The sequence below is a fragment of the Lemur catta genome, chromosome 12 (assembly GCF_020740605.2).
Source record: "Lemur catta isolate mLemCat1 chromosome 12, mLemCat1.pri, whole genome shotgun sequence".
Lineage (NCBI taxonomy): Eukaryota > Metazoa > Chordata > Mammalia > Primates > Lemuridae > Lemur > Lemur catta.
This window is the reverse complement of record NC_059139.1, coordinates 3166170-3188142: the sequence shown is the minus strand read 5'-3', so window position 1 is coordinate 3188142 and position 21973 is coordinate 3166170. Positions and strand designations below refer to the sequence as shown.

Sequence of the window (21973 nt, the reverse complement as noted above, 5' to 3'; positions counted from 1 at the left end):
CAAGAGGCATTTTGTGGAGCTTTCCCTTTCCAGTTCTATTATGAAATAATGGTGACTTTTTTCTATTTTTTGAGTTCAAAATTTATTATAGAATTCAGCAGTCTTTTTCAAATAACTTCCTCCTACCAACTCCCACTACTGAGACTCTGAAATGTCTCCCTAGGCAACATTTGGTACACACACACACACACACACACACACACACACGCCTATGCACATGCACACGTATACACCAAACTGAGGATGATCTCTGCTGCCTTGCATTCAGAGATGTGCCTTAGCTGTGCTACTGGCCTGAGTGACTCTGACACTCATTCTATGATGCCAATATCACCTTGATACCAAAGCTAGGAAAGGACACAACAAAGAAGAGAAAACTACAGACCAATATCCCTTATGAATATAGTTGCAAAAATTCTCAGTAAAATCCTAGCAAACCAAATTCAGCTGCACATCAAAAAAATAATCCACCATGACCAAGTGGGCTTCATCCCAGAGATGCAAGCATGGTACAACATACGCAAATCTATAAATTTAATTCACCACATAAATAGAATAAAAAACAAAGACCATATAATCATCTCAATAGATGCAGAAAAAGCATTTGACAAAATCCAACACTCTTTTATGATAAGAATGCTTAACAAAATAGGCATACATGAGACATACCTCAAAATGATAAAAGCCATGTATGACAAACACACAGCCAACATCATACGGAATGCAGAAAAATTGAAAGTATTCCTGCTTAGAACTGGAACCCGACAAGGTTAACAGTATCACCACTTCTATTCAATGTAGTGCTGGAAATGCTAGACAGAAGTATCAGGCAAGAGAAGGAAATCAAGGGTATCTAACTGGGAAAAGAGGAGGTCAAACTATTTTGCTCTTTGCTGATGATATGATCTTATATCTAGAAAACCCCAAAGATTCTGCCAAGAGACTCCTGGCATTGATAAATAAATTCAGCAACATCTCAGGTTACAAAATCAATGTACACATTAGTAGCATCCATATATGCCAATAACAGTCAAGGGAAGAATCAGATCAAAAACTCAGTATCTTTCACAATATTAACAAAGAAAACAAAAATACCTAAGAATATATTTAACAAAGGAGGCGAAAGACCTCTACAGGGAGAACTATGAAACACTGAGGAAGGAAATAGCAGAGGATGTTAACAGATGGAAAAACATATCATGCTCATGGATAGGCAGAATCAACATTGTCAAGATGTCTATACTACCCAAAGTGATTTACAGATTCAATGAAATCCCCATTAAAATACCAAAAACATTTTTCACAGCTCTAGAAAAAATAGTCCTATGCTTTTCATATGGAACCAGAAATGACCCCAAATAGCCAAAGTGACCTTAAGCAAAAAGCACAATTCAGGAAGCATCACCTTATCAGACTTCAAGCTATACTACAAGGTTATAGTAGCATGGTACTGAGACAAAAACAGAGACATAGACTTATGGATCAGAACAGAGAACCCAGATATAAAACTATTCTCATATTGCCATTCAATCTTTGACAAAGCAGACAAAAACATACACTGGGGAAAAGAATCCCTATTTAATAAATGGTGCTGAGAAATTGGATAGCCACATGTAAAGGACTAAAACAGGATCCTCACCTCTCACCACTCACAAAAATTAACTCGTGATGGACAACAGACTTAAATCTCAGACATGAAACTATAAGAATTCTAGAAGAAAATGTTGGAAAACCTCTTATAGATATTGGCCTAGGCAAAGAATTTATGAAGAAGACCCCAAAATTAATCACAGCAACAACAAAAATTAACAAATGGGGCTTGATTAAATTAAAAAGCCAGGGGGAAACAATCAATAGAGTGAATAGACAACCTACAGAATGAGAGAAAATATTCGTATGCTATACATCTGATAAAGGGCTGATAACCAGAATCTACAAAGAACTCAAGCAAATCGGCAAGAAAACATCAAACAACCCCATAAAAAAGTGGGAAAAAGACATAAACAGAAGCTTTTCAAAGGAAGATAGATGAATGGGCAATAAGCATATGAAAAAATGCTCAACGTCTCTAACCATCAGGGAAATGCAAATGAAAACCACAATGAGATATCACCTAACTCCAGTGAGAATGACTTTTATCAAAAAAGTCCCAAAATAAAAGATGCTGGTATGGATGCTGAGAGAAACGAACACTCAGTACAGTTCGTAATTGCAAAGATGTGGAATCAACCCAAGTGCCCATAATACATGAGTGGATTAATAAAAGGTAGTCTATGTATACCATGGAGTACTACTCAGCCATGAAAAACGGTGAATTAATACCTTTTGTAATAACCTGGTTGGAACTGGAGACAATTCTTCTAAGTGAAGTATTGCCAGAATGTGAAAACAAACACCACATGTACCCACTATTACATTGGAACTAATTGTTCAACACTCAGGTGCACATATACAAATAAAACTCAATGGAAACCAAGCAGGTGGGAGGGGGGAGGAAGGGGCGGGTAAATTCACACCTAAGGAGTACAATGCATGCTATCAGGGTCATGAGCACACTTTAACTCAAACTGTACAAATGTAATTCATGTAACCAAAATGTTTGTACCCCTGTAATACTCTGAAAAAAAAAAAAGATAGCCCTGCCATTTTTCCTCCTGAGATCCACATGCTTGGGCCAATTTATTGCCCCTGATATATGACATGGAATCTGTCCTGATTAGATGGGTGTCTGATGTACCCACACCATGAGCCCTGCCTACAGAAATTCTGGCTCTGACCTTGGCCATGTCTTAACCCTGAATATTGGTCCCAGCACTGCCAAACTCACCTCTGCTTCTCCCCATTAAGGCAGCCTACAGTCTCTGTTGCTGGTAGACACACCTTGTTCAAATACACACCCAACCTCCAATTTTCTCAGACTCCTGTTCACCTCTATTTGTCCTCAACTTGGCTCTTCCTGCTGCTTTCCATATGGCTGAGCCCACTAAGTTCATTTGGGTTTGAGTTTTCAAGTCCATCTGAATGATTCACATGACTTTTATGTACAGGATGCAATGGGTTCAGATGCCAAATGGGTGCTAATAGTCTAAATGCTATTGATTCTTTCGTTGCAGGTGCCAAGTCATTTTCATTCATTCGCTTTGTTCAATAAAATTCACTGAGCACCTGCCCCATGCCAACCTCTATTTCAGGGTGCTGGGAACAGCAGCCATCAGACCAACTGAGCAGAGAGCCATGGGGCTGGGGGGAGATGGGCCTTCCATAGGCTCACTGGCTGGAGGCCCAATCAGGTGATGCCTGAAGGGAGAACTCAGGGATGTGACGGAAATTCCAGCAAACGCTGAACTTCCATTCCCGAATCTGTGAGAGGTTTCCATATAAAATGTAAATAACAAATCACCTTCTAAATGGTCATGACAAACAAAGATTCTGATAAAGCCGTGGTGATAAAATGTAGGTAAATTATGTCCCGCATTGTCTGCCCTTTTGATGTGGCTATATATATATGAATTACCTCAGCAGGAAAACTATGTGAGTGTCAATAAATCTAAACCTCAGAAATACAGAATTACTGAGCAGAGATGCCAGAGTTCTTTTGAAGATGTCTGGTAGTTTCTGTACGTCTGAGCAGAGTGTCATTTCATCTGCCCAAAGAATAGTTCTAAAAAAAGGTCATCTGCCATTACCTATCCAACTACTGTGGAGAGATGTTCGACATTGAACTTACAGATGATGGATTTTCTCTGGAATCAGCACTTAAGTCTAGCAATGACATTCAATAAATTTCCTTGTGGACAGACATATTTTAAAGAAAATTGAAAATGTCCCATTGGCTTAAACATCCAAATCATTAAATACACAAAAATAATCGCCCTTACATACATTTCTTGCGTCTTCCACAGAAATGCTGCTTTTGTGGGAGCCCAAGGTGAAGGCCGCCACCATGCAGGTGCTGGCTTGCTGGCTCCCGCGTCCTGGCAGTCACCACAATCTCAGCGGCCCTGGGCGTCTGGGCTTCTGTGGACCGCTTGTATAGGATGTGGGAGGGACAGCTGCCCTGGGCAGAGCTGTTGAGTTTCCCTGCGAGGTGTGAAGGAAGTGGCTTTAAGAAGTAATCTGCTTCTTCCGTTCTTATCATGCCTGACTGGAAAAAATAAAGAGGAAGAAAGAAAATGCAATTATAGTTGCAAGGGGGAGACATGGCCCACTCTCCAAGCATTGCATTTTTACTCTTTCACAAGTGTGCTGTTCCCTCCAGTGGGAGGCATGATGAAAGGGCTCAGACACATGAGCAGAGAGTCGGGAGTGGGAAAGAACTCCATATACACAAGCTGGCTCCTTCCATCTGAGTCCTGCTGGAAAGATTAGGGGGAGCTGCTCCAGGACCTGCCTGGAGGCATGGAGAGAGGGACCGAAACACACCAAAGCCCATCAGTTTAAACCAAAAGTAAGTTCAGGAAAGTACATATGCACACAGTTAGGTATTAATATTGGCAGGGGTTCTCAGATAAAGAGACAAAATTAGAATCCTAATAAAGTAATTTGCAAAACTCTATTTAGGTAAATTTTTTAAAACTTACAAATATGTAACACTTTATAGAGAAAGGAAACTTAATAAAATTAATACAGAAGAAAACATGAGAAAATGTACTTAGGGAATCAGGAAGGTCTTTCCAAGCAAGATACCAAAAGAAATAGAAAAGAAACGATGTTATACAAACACTAAAACTGTCGATAAAGCTTAATAGATTAATAGCATAAACAAAATTAAAAAAAATCTTAGACCTAAGGCACGAAACTATAAGAATTCTAGATGAAAATGTTAGAAAAACTCCTATAGACATCAGCCTAGGCAAAGAATTTATGAAGAAGACCCCAAAAGCAATCACAGCAACAACAAAAATAAGTAAATGGGACCTGATCAAATTAAAAAGCTTTTGCACAACTAAGGAAACAGTCAATAGAGTGAATATACAACCTAAGGAATGAGAGAAAATATTTGCATGCTATATATCCTATAAAGGGCTGATAACCAGAATCTACAAACAACTCAGGCGAATCAGCAAGAAAACATCAAACAACCCCATTAAAAAGTGGGCAAAGGACATGAACAGAAACTTTTCAAAAGAAGGTAGACTAATGGCCAATAAGCATATGAAAAAATACTCAACGTCTCTAACCATCAGAGAAATGCAAATCAAAACCATAATGATATATCAGCTAACTCCAGTGGGAATAGCTTTTATCAAAACGTCCCAAAACAACAGATGCTGGCATGGATGTCAAGAGAAAGGAACACTTACACACTGCTGGTGGGACTGCAAAGTAATACAACCTCTATGGAAAGTAGTATGGAGATACCTCAAAGAACTAAAAGTAGACCTATCATTTGATATAGCAATCCCACTACTGGGTATTTACCCAAAGGAAAAAAAGTCATTTTATAAAAAAATCACTTCCATTCGAATGTTTATAGCAGCACAATTCACAATTCTAAAGATGTGGAATCCACCCAAGTGCCCATAATACAGGAGTGGATTAATAAAATGTGGTATATGTATACCACACGGTACTACTCAGCCATAAAAAAATGAACTTTTTAACAACCTGGATGGTACTGGAGACCATCCTCCTAAGTGAAGTATTGCAAGAATGGAAAAACAAACACAATATGTACTCACTGCTAAATTGGAACTAAATGATTAACACTCATGTGTACATATGGTAATAAAATTCAATGGAAATCAAACAGGTGGGATGGCAAAAGAGGGGATGGATAAATTCACACCTGACAGGTACAATGCACACTGTCTGGGGGATGGGCAAACTTATAACTTAGACTCAAATGGTACAAAAGCAATTTATGTAACCAAAACATTTGTACCCCCATAATTTTCTAAAATTAAAATAAATAAATAAATAAATATCTTAAGGTGACAACATTGAGAGGCTACCTTTTACAGTGACAGGGATTTTCAGAGGATTGTTGGTGGGCATTAGGACAAACAGGCAATTTCACCCTCTGGGAAAAGTCCGCTGAGGCCACACACAGGAGGACAGCGCTGCCAGAGCCGTGCGACATGTCTCTCCACCACAGATGTCAAGATTTGGCAGGTACAATGCAATTCTAAGAACCTACTCTTTTGGAATCTTAGCCAAATGTTTCTTGTAAGCACTTCTTCAATACTGGTGAACGTGTGTGAACATGTATTGCAGCACTGTTTGTAATAGCAAAAATCAAAAACAGAATAAAAACCAGTAACAACAAGAAACAATTTAAATGTTTACCAATGAATTCACGGTAAATTTTGGAAAATAACATTTATATAATTGGATAGTATATAACCACTAAAAATTAGGTAATTATGTACTGATTATAATCATAATTAAACCTTTTCTTTTGAGTTCCTGAAACTGTGGTCAACATTTTCCATGATACCCATTTATCACTCACAACAGTTCTGTGAGGTGTCACTAGCATCCCCTTTTCATGGGTGACCAATAGAGATGCAGAGTCATTAAGCAATGTTTTCAAGGTCAACTGGCAAGGAAATATAGCAGAGGGATTTGAACAAAATCTGAATAAGTTCAGAAACTGTAAGTTTAAGGTTTCTATTACACCTGAGGGTCCCCAACCTCCACCCTTGGCCTGGTACCCATCCGTGGCCTGTTAGAAACTGGGCTGTGCATTACTGTCTGATATCCCCCTCCCCTATTCCCTGCCCCCCAACCCCTGCCCTTGTCTGTGGAAAAATTGTCTTCCGTGAAACTTAGGAAACCAGCCTCACAGCACAAGGTGAGCAATGAGCAAACAAAGCTTCATCTGTATTTACAGCCACTCCTCATCACTCACATCACTGCCTGAGCTCTGTCTCCCCACCAACCCCATTCCCCCACCCCATGGAAAAATTGTCTTCCATGAAACAGGTCTCTGGTGCCAAAAAGGTTGGAACTGCTGTATTACAGGTTTTTCAAAAGGTATTAATTATTTTTTTAAGTATATAACAGAGTAAATAGTGTGACCTCAATTGTCATCATTTTTAAAACGTACATCTACACTTAAAGAATTTTCCTGGAGGACTGATGAGAAACTGTGGATGGTGGTTATCTTCACGGGGAAAAAGTTCAGTAGGAAGGATGTAAGAAGGAAGTCCCACTTCATTTTTGCCTTTGTGCACTATTCAAGTTTTTAAAGTCTGTGTGTATACATATGTTTTTTAAAAAGTCAATGACATTGCTGGATCATGGGATAACAGATGAATTTTTAAAATACTTATAAATGTTATTACATATTGCTATCATGTTATAATATAGTTTATTACCACAGAACATCAAGGTATCATTTACAACTCTCCAATACTGAATTATCAGTATTATTGTTGCACTGACTTTTTCCAAAGTTATTTTGTTAATTTAGTACTATGTACTGAGTTAGACACTAAGTAGGTATTGGAAGACACTGACACACAGGTGTCTGTTCTCAGTTTGCCTCTGACGTAGGGAGCCTGCGTCTGACTCTCAGTGGGGTGTTGGGGGAGACTTCTCCAGCATCAGTGCCCAACCAGCAAAGTCCCGGGCCAGGCTGTCCTGGCTGTGTCTGAGTGTTTGTACAGTGTGGGATGACAGGCATGGAAAAGCATTTCTCAGATCTTGGGCAAAGGCCAACCAAATGCAACTCTAGGGGAAAGCTGGGCTGGGAATGGGAGACATAAAAGAAGGGGGAGATCAGGCTTATCAAATACTGGGAGACTAAGTATTGGCCACAGCGCTCCTGCGGGGGGAGGAAGAATAAAAAGCTAAACTTGGTAAACTATCAGTGAAGCCATCAGAGCCACGGGGGGTAGACCTCGTGGGGCCCAAATGCCACCTAACAATGGAATTTATGCCATGCGGTGCTGTACATGAGTGACTTGGTAACCTTCTTGGCCTCCTAGAACTCTGTCTACTAAATGGAGGTACAGTACTTTAAAGTTTACAATTCTGCTAGGGAATAGCCAAGTATGGAATTAAATTAAATAGTGGCTTAAACCCAGTTAGGTTTCATCCTTTTCACATTTTAACTAATTGAGGAGTAGCAAAAGTAGTCATCAATGTGTTCAACCTTGTATAATAACACTATCCAATCAGTTCTCCACTCTTGAAAATAACCAGTTTAAGTATTAAACTAAAGAAAAAGAAAAAAATTCATACATGATTTAAACACTTTTAGGATACGCAATCAATTATTCCTTGCTTTTCAAACCACCCCTCAGAAGACCATCAGCTCCTAAAGAACCTGGAACAGATGTTACTTAGCATCTCTCCTGCAAGCGGAGTGGATGAATGGCCAGCTGAGACAGACACCCCAGCATTTATCATCCAGTTCCAACATTTATTAGCTGTGTGAATTTGGATGATTTACTTAGCCTCTCTGTGCTGTTCTGTCTTCTAGGAAGTAGATGTAAGGATAACTACCCACCAGGAGTTGGTGAGACTTAACAGTACTATATTTAAAGCACACGACCTCCAGTGAGCATTCGAAAAAGATTTGCTGAAGCCCTGAGTGTTGGTGCCCCCAAGGTCACAGCCTCCCCAAACACATCTTGGCTTCTGATCTGCTACTTTGCTTTTTGTACTCTTTCTGGCTTCCTCTCCTAAACACTTGTGTTCTACGACAGGTGTTCCAGCTTCAAAACCATCTCCTGTTTTCCAGGCTACACTCTGGATGGCCAAGGCTGAGAGGACCAGATGAGGCAAGGATGTCCTGTTGGAGCTGGCAGATTTCTAAATTTTCACTAATGAAGTAGTCAAGCATTATACTTGTTTCATTAATAATTTAGTCCAAGTTACAATATTCTGTATTTAAATAACCCCCAATTTCATTAAATACATACATAAATAAATACTTAACAGCAACCGACGAGACTAATATTTTGATATCCCTTGATAAACAAGAGAACATGAAAAATACAAAAAAAGTTACCCTGTTAGCTTATTGCATTATTAGTTTGCAAGTTTATTTAAAAGATTAGGTAAATCACAGGAGATTAGTGTTCTCTGCTTATCTGGATGAAAAAGATTTAGAAGCTCACAAAACGTCTAGTGCAAGCTGTCCAAAGCCCACAGTAACCACCGGAATGTCAGCGGGTGGATTATTAACCAGGCGTCAGAGAAGGCCAGCGTCCTCCAGGCTTTGCACAGGACAAGCTCTGCTCTTCTGGGGCCTGCATCGCTCATGGCCAATTTCGCAAATAACTTTACATTGGAAAACTCAGCAAATACTCGTGTTGCCCTCCTTCATAAGGAAGGAAAGAACACGTGTTACTGCTGAGAAATGCTGTTTCTGAGCAATGTAAGTAAAGAAAATACTGAAGTTTGAAAATAGGGTGGTTACTGTATTATATTTGTTATTATTCATAATTCAAAGTTGTTAGATTTATATTAATTGTGCACCTATGGAGAGTTATAAAAACTGTTCATAAAAGTTGCATGAATCACAAAACAAAATAGAAATTAAGAAGAAATGGATAGATGCCCAATCACTGAGGCTGTTTCTCCTACGGAGTGAGATTCCCACTGAACCGGTCCCAAGCCTGTCTCCTGTGCCCTTCTCACAAGAGCTGACTCTCCATAAACACCGTGAAGAAGTAATTTGGCTCATTGTGAGAAACAGGCATCTTAATTCCCAAAGAATTTCATTTTTACTCTCCGAAGTGTCATTTGTTTTAGTTATAGTCTACTCATTCTAGGTCTTTTTAGTGATATTTCAGAAACACTAGATAATTTCAACTTTAATCAAAGCCAAACTTTGCTTTTTATTTCCTTATAACCTCAGAATCAAACATAAACCTATGCCCAAACCACAGTGTCTTGTTTCATGATTACATGTGATGTATGAAAATCAAAATTTGACCAAAGCCTTCTAAGAAGCTAAATAAATCAAAAAGCTCCCTCTTTCTCCAGGGCATTTTGTATCTGGTTCGTTTTACTGCTCAGGCACGGAGCTTTCTCAACCCTTCTGTCTTCAAGGACAACGGGGCTGATTACTGGTCACAGGCATCACTCATCGTCCTAAACCCAGCTAAGTCCAGGCTTCATAATTTCAGTTATTTGCTCAGCTCTAAACTTGATCCCTGGTCACTTTCAAATTGCTTATCTACTGATTCAAAAGGCTAGCATTTTGACATGGGACACTTTGAGAAAGTTTATGGTTAGCACTGAATCTTGCTAGTTATGGCATTATTCATGTCATCATAATCCACCCAAAAGGACTCAGGCCTAGGTTTCTCACAAACCCCAGGTCCTATCGCAGTGATTTCAGGTCACATCTGCAACACCTGAGCACCCGGCGTTGGTGCATGGGAAGATAGGGAAAGCTGAGGCAGGGCTGGAGGAAGCAGAAGCAGGACTAGGCAGGAGTCAGCTGGAGGTTGGCTGGACACAGGTATAGATGGAATTGGTGAGTTCTGCCTGGAGCCTGTGGCCTAGCTAAACTGCCCCATGAAGCCACCAGTACAGCAGAACAAGCATGACTTGAGTGAGGTGCCAACCACCAGCACTCCCTGCAGACACTATCACAGATGGCCAATGTGTCTCCTGAGGCTGTTGCACAGCTGTGCACACACCTGAGCCACCAGCCAATTAGGCTTTGGGTCAATTTTATGGCAGTAGGAAGGCTTGAGGAAGCAGAGGTGTAATTTCAGAGTACAATTTAAGAATGCACTGTGATTACCCCTGGCTATTCCAAATAACCATGAACTATAGATTTATTTCAGACCACTGGTGTATTTTTATGTTTCTTGCCCAGTCTCAGAAGCAGTGGTTATTTTTGTGTTGAAACTGCATCACTGAAACGTCAAGGGTGCAATGCTTTGAACACCCACCTTTCAGACCTTGTCCTTCGCACCTTAGAAGCTCTCATATTTTTAATATTTTAAACTAATTGAATTCACTTGGACCTTAACTAAATTTACCAAGATTTATTAATCTTGGTAATCCTTAATCTACAACATAATCTACGCAGTGACATAATTCATGATTAGAGCTTAGATGAAAATGACATTTGTGACTCCCAGTAGCGTTGCTGGCTGGAGAAGGAACAGAGAGGGAAAGCTGGTCCTCCGTTGGGTAAATGCTGCTCGGCCAGTCCTCACGGTTTCTCAGAGTGGCAGGCCCAGGGGCACAGCACTCCGCCCCCCGTTTCTCATTCCACAGCCAGCTCCGTGCTCTAACCAGCCAGCGCCAGATCCTGAGGGAGCTGTGCTGCGTCCGTGGAGAATGTCACCAGTGAAGGTGGTAGAGATGCAGCATGGCCTAGAGAAGGGCATGGCAGGGGCGCTATGGGTCCACACAGACCTGAACCTGAATCTGAGCTACTCCACTCACCAGCTCTACTGTGAAGGGCACATTTCTGAATTCAATGTTCATTTCCTTTAAATGGGAATACTAATTTTCACTTTCTAGGTTTGTTATTAGGATAGGAATAAGAATAGATCAAAACGCCTAGTACATTTCCTGCCACACAGAAGATACCCACGACACAGTAACTGTTCGTTTTGTATATACTAATGTGTCTAATAGTATATGCAGTAAATGTTTTGTAATTACTGAACCACCTGAGAGCAGATAAAGGAGAATGCTGGGGTTTGAGGAGGCCCGATAAATAATTTCATTTTTTCCTTATCTGTATTAGGAATGGATGGAAAAGTGTGAACTCAAAAAGAGTAACTCAAATGGCATACTCATTCATCCTATATATTACTGACAAAACTGTTTGTTGGAGAAAAGGAGATATTTGTTTTGGTGTGTGAATTTTCTAAAACTGGGCCCCAAATTTAGACCCATGCACTGAATTTCAGGAGGTGCTAGACCTCTGGCTGTCACCCACCTGGGGCAGTTGCTCATATGGGTTGCTCACCTGGTGGCTCAGCTTATCCTGTGGCCAAGACCCACTGAGGATGCAAAGTGGTTGCTCAGGGGAAAGGGCTGTAAGTACGGAGCCTAAACTCACCTCACAGTCAATGACTCGACGTTTACAGATGCAGGAGAAGCTCCCACATTAGTGCGGCAGAACCAGAGTAGGGGATAACGCACACCTCCAGGGAGTGTACACACCATTTCTGCTGTCACCCACGTCCTGTCAGGGCCCTGCCGGCATACAAACAGATAAGAATGGAAGCCCGGCAAGCACCTCTCAAGCAACACTGGCACAAATGATGTGCTCCTCATTCAGAAAGGAGCCAAAGAAGTCAGTGTGTGATTTATGAATATGCAGGCAGGACACTTACAGAGCAACCACACGATTAAGTGTCCACTCAGAACGGTGATGAAGGGAATCAACACTGCAGAAAGGCAAACCAGCCATGTGGAGGAAAGACATGAGCAGCACTGTCGGGGTGTCACAGAGAAGGACAGAAATGGATGCCATGTGGAAGGTGACGGAGACAGCAGCCTGGTGGCAAGGCGCATCTAGGAATTCCACAGTGAATGTCCGTCCAGTCACGAAAATTAACAAATAGTAAACTAACATGGAAACTCAAAATACACTGCTCCTTGCTAATTAGTAACTACTGGGTCAAAGAGAAAAGAAGATAATGATTACTTAACTATAAAATGGAAAATGAGGACTTTATAAAATTGTGACATTACTCATGCTACATTTTGAAAAATTCAAAGTTCTGAATGCTTTCTTTACTAAGAATAAAGAAAATAAACAAACTAAACATTAACTCAAAGAGTTTTTAAAAATGCAATGAATGACCATTTGGAAACCAAAATGAATCCTAAAAAAGTAAATTCAGGATGAATAAATCCGTAAACAGTAAAACAATGTGAATATTAAACTGAAGAAGTCTACTAAATTGAAGATATGGTTTTTATGGCAAAATGGACATAACTTATGAAAATATAATAAGCAAAAATATAAAAAAGTGAAGAAAATGGAGGTTATGAGATATGAATAACATTTATAATGGGTGATCAAACTTCTCTTGGAGATTAAATGTCATTGCAGTATGTATTCTTATTTTCCATGAGTGAATTTGCTATTGTATTTGTTGTGCATTTCAATTTTATGACATCTTTCAGGCTAACCTGTTACAAAGATTTAAGTTTATTAGAGGAAACTTTCCTGACTTGTGCTGTTAAACACGGTGGCCACCAGCTACATAAGGCTATACAAATTTAATTTAAATTAATTCAAATTGAACACAGTTAAGAATTCAATTATATAGTTGCTTTGTAGCCACAAATGGGTATTCAAATTCAAGTTTTAATGAACTAATATCAAGTAAAATTTAAAATTTAGTCCTTCAATTGCTCAATTGCCACATGTGGTTAGTGGCTACCATACCGAGCAGCACAGATACTTTTATCAGGGCACAAAGTACTACTGGAGAGTGCTGTTCAAGAACAGACATAATTAATACATCTTTGAAAACATACTTCTTAAGACTAGTTTGATAGACAAGTGAGAAGTTGCTATAATATTTCTCTGTAATAAATACCTTTCACACAGAGAAATCTTATAAATCATATCCACTAGCATCTTTATAAAATCAACCCACATAAAATATTTGCACATGCTACCCTAGACTGATAATAAGGCTGCTTTGGATGACACAAGAATATCTGAACCAAGAACAACCTAAATCTAGATTCTCAAATCCTGTGCTTGTACGTTACCAAGACACAAAGATAAATATTTAAGCAAATGATCATCTAGTCAAGGTATTGAATATATTGCTACTACCTAAGATAACATAAATAGAATATTATGGATCAAACATTGTAATAGATTGCTTTAAAGAGGTATGTGACATTGAGATGCGAATTTAATTCTTTTTTGTGGGATAAATTCAGCCTTTCTTACTCACAGAGTGTGGTTGCTCATTCATTCAGTGACTACTCATTAACTGCCTGTTACCACCAAGGCGCTCTACTGGGTAATTCAGACACAACAATGAACAAACTAAAACTAAACAACTATCTCCACCCTCATGGAGCTTAAATTCCAGTGTGGGTGGGGGACAGATAATGAATAGACATAATAAAATGTAAAGCATAAGAAGTTATAAGGTAATGAGTACTACAGTAAAAAAAAAAAACAAACAAGAAAAAAAGAATTAATTTAGGATAAGAAAGTATATCAGAGTACAGGAAATGGGGTTTCAATTTTAAATAGGGGTGTCAGGTAGGCTTGTTGAGAAGGTGACATTTCAGTGACTCCTCGATGGGGGGAGAAGGCAGGCGGGAAGGCCATGGGCCCAGCAGACAAAACAGACACCGACGGCCCTCCAGCCTACGTGGCAGCTGCTGATGCTCGTGTTCTTTGCAAAATATCTGCATATGATACATTCATCAACCAATAATAATAATAATTGTTACTATTATTATTCACCGGGGCTTGTTCAAACTGGAAAAACTGTCTTGGAAATTCTCTTCCAGACTATCTGATAGAAGGGACAGTTCAAGGGTTTGGAGTTTTCCCTATAGCCCAAGCCACCTCCACCATCTTCCACAGGGGGCTACACTTGTCATCTGGCTACTGCCACTCTGGCCCCTCTTACAATCTTTTTCTCTACTTCTTCCCAGGGGGGAAAAAGCACAAACTAGATCACTCCCTACTTACAACCTTGCAGTCCTGTCCCTGACTTGGGGATACCAGCCAGCACCTCCTCTTAGGCTTCCTGGAAGCCCGTACCCTCTGGCCTGTGTTGATTCCTCCCCAGCTCCTATCATCCCAACTCACCCGGGGCTCAGGACACTCCAGCCAAGCGTCCCCAGGTCTTTCTCATCTTTCAGTTTGGAATGACACACAGGGACTTGCTATCCTGTTGTTCTTAAAGTTGAAGCAGATATTAGACCCATGGGATAGCTAGTGGTGGCTTCGAGGCCAAAGATCTGGTTCAAGTCCTGACTCTGCATGTCTTCAGGGGGCGGGTTCTATGTGTGTATACAGTGTGTGTGTGTGTGTGTGTGTGTGTGTGTGTGTGTGTGTGTGTGGTGAGAGAGAGAGAGAGAGAGAGATAGAGAGAGAGAGAGAGAGAGAGAGGGAGAGTGTGTACACACGTCCTCAGACCTAGTTTCTATGTTTGCAAATAGAGGATAAATCTACAGCTATTTCACAGGGTACAGGGTGGTTGTGAGGATTAAATATACACACTTCAAAGATGGCAAAAAAAGATAGTTTAGAGCTACCAGTCAAGATCACAGGATGTATTTTTGAAGAACAAAGGCAGTGCATGGGAGATAAAGCCTGTGCCAGGCTCTGTGAGGGTGAGAAATGACCAAGAGGCCGAGGGCAGGGCCAGTGCCTGGGAGTCGCCGCAGAGCAGGGCCAGCCTTGCCTGAGTCGGCTCACACAGGAGTTGCCAAGGTGGCAACACATGGAGGAAGCTGGGCAAGCCCACATGTTTCTTGTCAGAGGCCCTGTGTCCCAAGGGTGTTGTCACCTGGATCCACAAGCCATTGCTGACATCACCCACGTTTTTCTGCACACACTCGACCCATCCCAGTGTCCAGCCCCTGGCTCCGTTCCCCTGGCCCAGGCGGGCTGCTGGCTTGAAGTGAACACTGGTGAGCTCATCCAATCGACACTTAGCTCATGAATCAGCTGTTTTCTCTATTTCATTCTGCCACCGGTGGCATTTTCCTCCCCACCAGCATTGATGTGGTATCTAGCCTCTCACAACGATGCCCTTTCAGTTCCAGGTTCCAGGATGGTCACATCATTATTTCTGTTACTCAGACATTCATTTATGGATAGCCTATTATGCCCCTGCCCCTGCTCCAGGCACTATATACTATATTATTATCCATAATCCTTGGAAGAGATTTGCAAACATGGGAATTAGCAGATAGATTTTTGTAGATGAAGAAATTGAGGCTGAAACAATCCAAATGTCCATCAACTGGTGAGTAAACAAAATGTGATTACATCCATGCAATGATACCTTCAGCAAAGACAAGGCATGCAGTACTGATAAACACTGCAGTACTTTTTGTGGGTGAATCTAAAACACTATGCTGAGTGAAAGAAGCCAGAGCAAAAATCCCCACATTGTATAACTCTATTTCCACAAGATGTCCAGAGAAGTCACTGGAGGCAGGAAGCAGATAGGTGGTTGCCCAGGGTGGCATAGGAACAGGGACTGACTGGCCCTGGGCAAGCAGGCTCTTCCTGGGACCATGGAAATGGCCTAAAACTGAATTGTGGAGAAGGTTGCACAAATCTGTACACTTACTAAAAAAAAAATCACTGAATTGTGCACTTAAAGTGATGACTGTTTTAATGTAAATTATACATCAATAAAATATTTAGAAAATAAAACCAAGCTGCAGAATTAAAAAAGGTCCTGGAGTGTGACCAGGATGCAGTGGACCTAGGACTGCTGGGCTCCTAACACCAGCCACTCTCCCATGCCATGGTGCTTCCTTGGGATACAGGGGAGCTGCACTGAAGTCATTTCAAGAAATATCCTTGGAAAATAGCCTAACAAACGGTGCAGCACAGATTCAAAAACACCCCTGAAGGTCAGATTCCTGCAAAAGAACACAGGCAAAGAATGAAGCCAAAAGTCTCAGCTTGCCCCAGAAGTGTGGTATGTACTCACACTCTCTACCCTCGACTCATCAGAATATTGCAGGGCTGTGTAAACAAATCTGTCTGGTTTCCTTTTCAGCAATGTCACTCTAAAGGCACCTAACATTTGAGGTCAGTTGTTTAGCCCCTCCTGCACGCCGCCACTGGACCAGGCAACAAAAAAGAGGAGGTCAGCGATATTCTCACCTGTGGGTTCCCATCTGCAGGTGGACAATAAGAACTTAATATATCCCTGCTGAAAATGGGACTGAGAGGTTAAGGGTATTAATTTGTGGAGTCTGCCACCTTCTGCATATCCATCCCTGATTCTCAGAACTTTCTGTCTATGAGAATCGTCTGAGAAGCTCTTCTCTCCCCCAGATATTCTGACTCAGTAGGTCTGGGGTGGGGCGTGATAATGTGCATGTACTATATGGATCATGAAGGCCAAGGCCCTGCACACCTTGTGCTGTCTGTCATTCCTGCAGTCAGGGAACAGGACAGACACAATCTCTGCGGGAAATTATGGTTTTGTTGGATGTCTACCATATACTGAAGGGCTTGCTAGAACACAGTTTGACTTTATGTGCAGTTTGTTATAACTGGTGTTTCCTTATTGCTAAACAAGTTGACGTCAAACACCAATATTTTCTGATGGTAAATTGATAAATATCAAAAAATGAAAACATGGCCTAATAATGGATTTTGTAACATAGGGTCAGAGGATGGTCATTTGTGCCAACACTGTGTATTCTATGTGACTTCTGTTAGACATTTAACATTTGAGGCAGTTACTGTAAACATCTGTTACTATGGATGGCAAATTTGATCATTCACAAATTCCAGCCTCAGTTATACATATGACTGCATATACTCTCATACACATCCTAATCCCACGAGGATTATAAAAGTTATGACTGATCCTATTTCCAGGCTGCTAGCTCAAACTGTATAGTCGTTATATGATGTGGCAATGCATATTCAAAATGGTCTTTTCTCAAATGCCCTCCTAACAAGCTGTCATCAAAAATTTATTATGCAAATATCATTTTTTATTTCTAGGAATAAAACATTCACAACACTATAGCAAATTTAGTCCATGAGAATCTCAGATATTACTCAACAGGTCTCCCAAATGGCATCATCAGGGGACAGCTCACTGCTAAAAAGCTTAAGCAGATCCCTCAGTTCTAGAGGAACAAAAAGAAAAGAAAAAAAAAAACAAACATAACCAAAAATCATAAAAAGAAAGCAGGTCTGGGTTGGTCCCTTAGTGTGATTCACTGCCCACTTCTCTAAATCACCGTGGTGCAGTCCACGCATTACCTTTCCTGCCATTGGCTCAGAGAGGGAAACTCCAGATAAGGTTGACCATGACTTCCACAGGAGAAAAACAGCCCCGGCAAATACAAATTAAGTGTGTGGCCCTAAAAGTGATAGGACATCTATTCTTAATCACATAATATATTTTCCACATTAACTGAATGCTACCGCTATTTGAGCCCCTCTATTAGTTATAACAACTTTAACTCTGTCAACTACCAAATATTCTCAAAGACACATGAAAGTCACCTACATTATCTGTCCTACAATTGTCTGTGCTCAACAAACATTCATCGACCACGATTCAAATCTTGCAGGAGTTAGTACCTTCTCTAAAGGACTCACGAGGGGAGTATTATGGTTCACTTTAGCCTTCATATCCTTGGGAGTCCTTTCTGTATTTCTGCCTCAAAGAGTTTCTAAATAGATTATTTCCAACTTGTTACTTAGAACAAGGAAACTGAACCATAGGCAATGGAAGATGGGATTTAAAAGGAGACATCTAAGTACCCTAAACTATATTGTCCAGTGACTCCATATCTGTCTACTCATTTACCCCCTGCATTTTCACCATAATTCATGCACATGAAACAATGTCTGCTGAAGATAGAGGCCTGGCCCCTAAGTACGCTGACTCTTCTATAGGTTACTGCTGCCGACACCGGGAAGCACAGCATTGTCCCCATGCAAATCTTCACATCCACATGTCAATTTTCCAGAGGTATAAGCTACCTCTCTAATCTGACGAGTAAATATTATTGTAAAGATTTAGTTAAGAGTTTGAAACACAGTGTTGATCAACAGACAAGAGCTCCACGTCTCTGGTCAGGTCATGGGCCTGGTGTTTATGGGACAGCTCCTGGGACAGTGAATTTATTTATGCTCAGGTCACCCAATAAAATAATTTGCATAAAAAAGGTTTCTAAAAAGAGAGTGTTCTGAAATCACTATGTGTGTATGTACGTCATTCATTGACAAATATAATTCCTAAACTAACAAGCTATAATTTTTCTCCACAAAACAAACAAACAAAAATGCCCCAGGACAAGTTCTCTCAGCAATTTCCAGGTAAGACACTCACTTCTTCTGACCAGCCAGTGATGACTGTCATCACGAAGCTCCCTGGAGCAACCTTCCTGCCAACTCTCCATGTGCATTTTTTGGCTCATCCACATCAAAAGGAAATAATACTGTTAGAAATATTGCTGTCATGTCCAGAAGAAACTCACAGTTCCAGATAGCTGTGCATCAGGCTGAATTAAGGAAACCATCCACTATTTATGATCTGAAATTTCTGTAGGATCCCTTGATTAAAGGCTATAAACATATGTGCTCTCTCCCCCTCTTCCACTCTCTCTCTCTGGTCTTTCATCACTAAATCATATAATCATGGGAGCTGATAACCAACAGATCTATAAAAGTCACAAAGCCCCCCCAAATTCTCTCTAGGAATCATGGCTTTCCAAGCAAGGTTGTGCAGAATTGCAGAGGTGTCCTCTATGTATGAACCAAAGTGATTAAAAGTTCTTATATTTCTGACAAGATCCAATGTTGCCCAAACAGTTAGATTCCAAGAATACTACTGATGGAAATGTCCCTGGGAGGAGACACAGGTTTGGAATCCAGGCTCTCTTTCTTATTAGATGTCAGCTTCTGTCAAGTTAGATAATGTATCTGATCTGCAGGTTTCTCTTATACAAAATGGAATAGAAACTTTTCTCATAATGTTAATATAATTAAATGCAATAGTAGTTTATGTAATGAATCTGCCTAGAAAAAAATGCCTGGCATATAGTAGGTGCTTGTTTAATATGAATTCTTTTCTGAATTGCAGGTTCAGACTTCTTCCCCAAAACTCTGATTTAGGAGTTGGAGAAAAGGGATTGTAGGTTGAAAGAGAGGCAAAGTAAGATAAATAATGCCCTCTGCATGAAAATTTCCCAGGCTTCTTCACTGTCTGGTCACAGGGAGCAGAAGAACCACCATTTCTGAAGAACTGCTATAACTAAAGCAGGTCGAATCTTAAGAATATGTTAGCTTTTCCTATGATAGAAAAAATATTGAGTGCACCAGAGGCTGCCTTCTGGGCAAAGTCCATAAAACATGGGCTGTGAGAACATTATTAACATGCAGAGAAGAAATCGTGGAAAGGACATATGAGTGGAAGGCTAATTAAGACATGATGGGAATTTAGCTCATCACAAAAGGAATTCTCCAACCAGTGTCTATCTACACATGATGGCAACAGCAATCAGACTCTTCTGATGCGTCTATATCTGTAGTGAGATTTTGCCCAATAAAAGAATTAACTATTTACTATACTTATGGGCTCTAGAACTTTGCCCACATGTGCACTGCATCAGTGACAGCTGTGTCACAGCCATTCTATCCCATGACAGAGCCTGGAGTTAGCCATGCTTTTGACAAAAAGTAGATGAAAGGCTGAAACTAGAGAAAGGAGAAGTTGGTTGAGGTTGACTTTGAAACCAAGATCAAACAAAAATGACCTCTTGGAAGTCTCCAAATCTAATCCACTTTAGAGTGAAGAAGATAAAGGTGAAATCTAAACTGTGAATAATTGCCAAATAAGAGGATTAATTGCAAACTATACAATGGAATGTGATACAATGTCAAAATGTAATTAATACGCTTGGTCTTGATAGTTGGATATGGATGTTGGATAGAACGGATGTTAACTCCTGATCTTATTACACAATACCATATGTATATACAATTATATAGGTAATAAAACAGTATATTTTTACATGTAAACTGTACAATCAGTGAGATTAGCAAATTATTCTCAGCAGGATACTTTACACTTTAAGACAAAAGTGCCCAAATCTACATACAGAGGCACGAGGCTCCCAGGGCACTTGGCTACCTGGTAGCATTGAAAGCTGGCTTTGCCAGTTCTCAGCCACTGGTGCACACACGTGAATCAGGCCTGAAGTATGGTGATGCTGGGTGTTTTCTGTTTGTTTGTTTGTTTTTAAGCTTTTAAAGTTTTAAGTCAATGTAAGGTGTATTTTTACTAGTTTAAGTAAATGTAAATATGTGCATGATCTTGTCAGTATTTTAGAATCAAAATTCAGAGGAAACTGGTATATGATAATGTCCCTGCACCTGCCACAGCCTGGAGTTGCAATTACAGGTATTTAGAGATTTTAGATCTAAGCCAATTTTAAATATGTGGGCATACACAATTCAAAAAATTTCATAAATCAAGTGGCTCTGGTGCTTTCTCTAGTGGAGGAAAACACAACACATATATTACTCTATCTTATAAAAGGGGCAATAGTGGGAAAGCTCAAAGTGTCAGGGGTCAGTAAGCTCGATTTTATTAGGATGCATAAGCTCATAATCTATTTCTCAATAAGCAACCCACTGGACCACTGGAAGCTAGGGCAGGAAATCATGATTGACATCAGCTCCAAAAAAGAGTTTAAGTAGTAAACATACAATTATGTTATGTGTAAAGCAATATTAGAAATTCAGAATAATGATGCTGAAGATGCTGAATGGCAAATAAAAGGCTAAATGAAATCCTTGGCCTTCTTAATAAATAGATGGTCTTTTGCCTATGCACGTGGAGTGCTTACTTGACACATCTCTTATATATTTAAACATTTTCTATTTACTCTCCCAAGTCTTCTACACATCCTTGTGCATGTAGGCTAGAGAGAGACTGTGCTACAACACATCCTATTAATAGCTTCTCTTTTGGCTCACTATTCTGCAATCCATCATTCTTTATTTTATCACCTAATGACGATCTGCAGAGAGAATAGTCAAAACTCCTCCAGTTTCAGTTAGATAATCTGTGCAAATAAAAACACTGTTTATAGCTCCTTTGGCTGCTGAAGGGGGAATATAAAGTCAAAATGTTAGTTATTCTGGGCACTTTATTCACTTATGATACCTTGTTAAGCACAAAGTGATCTCCCAGGCATTGGAAATGGACAACTTTCTTCCAAATGTGTGGGCATAAGCAATTGCTCTAAAATACTGCATGAACAACACCCTTACACTTTAAATAGGCTGCTCAAATGATATGTCTTGCTATCATCCTAATTGCTTTCACTAAGT

At 40.2% G+C, this 21973-nt stretch overlaps 1 protein-coding gene across 1 annotated transcript in view; it reads right to left on the bottom strand.

Annotated features, from left to right (window-relative positions):
- Positions 1 to 21973, bottom strand: part of ADAMTS16 (ADAM metallopeptidase with thrombospondin type 1 motif 16) — a 125640-nt gene that overhangs the window by 85629 nt on the left and 18038 nt on the right. Inside the window, exon 3 of the mRNA XM_045566084.1 lies at positions 3883 to 4144. Within this exon, the coding sequence (XP_045422040.1) occupies positions 3883 to 4144 (262 nt within the window). The remainder of the gene's footprint in view (positions 1 to 3882; positions 4145 to 21973) is intronic.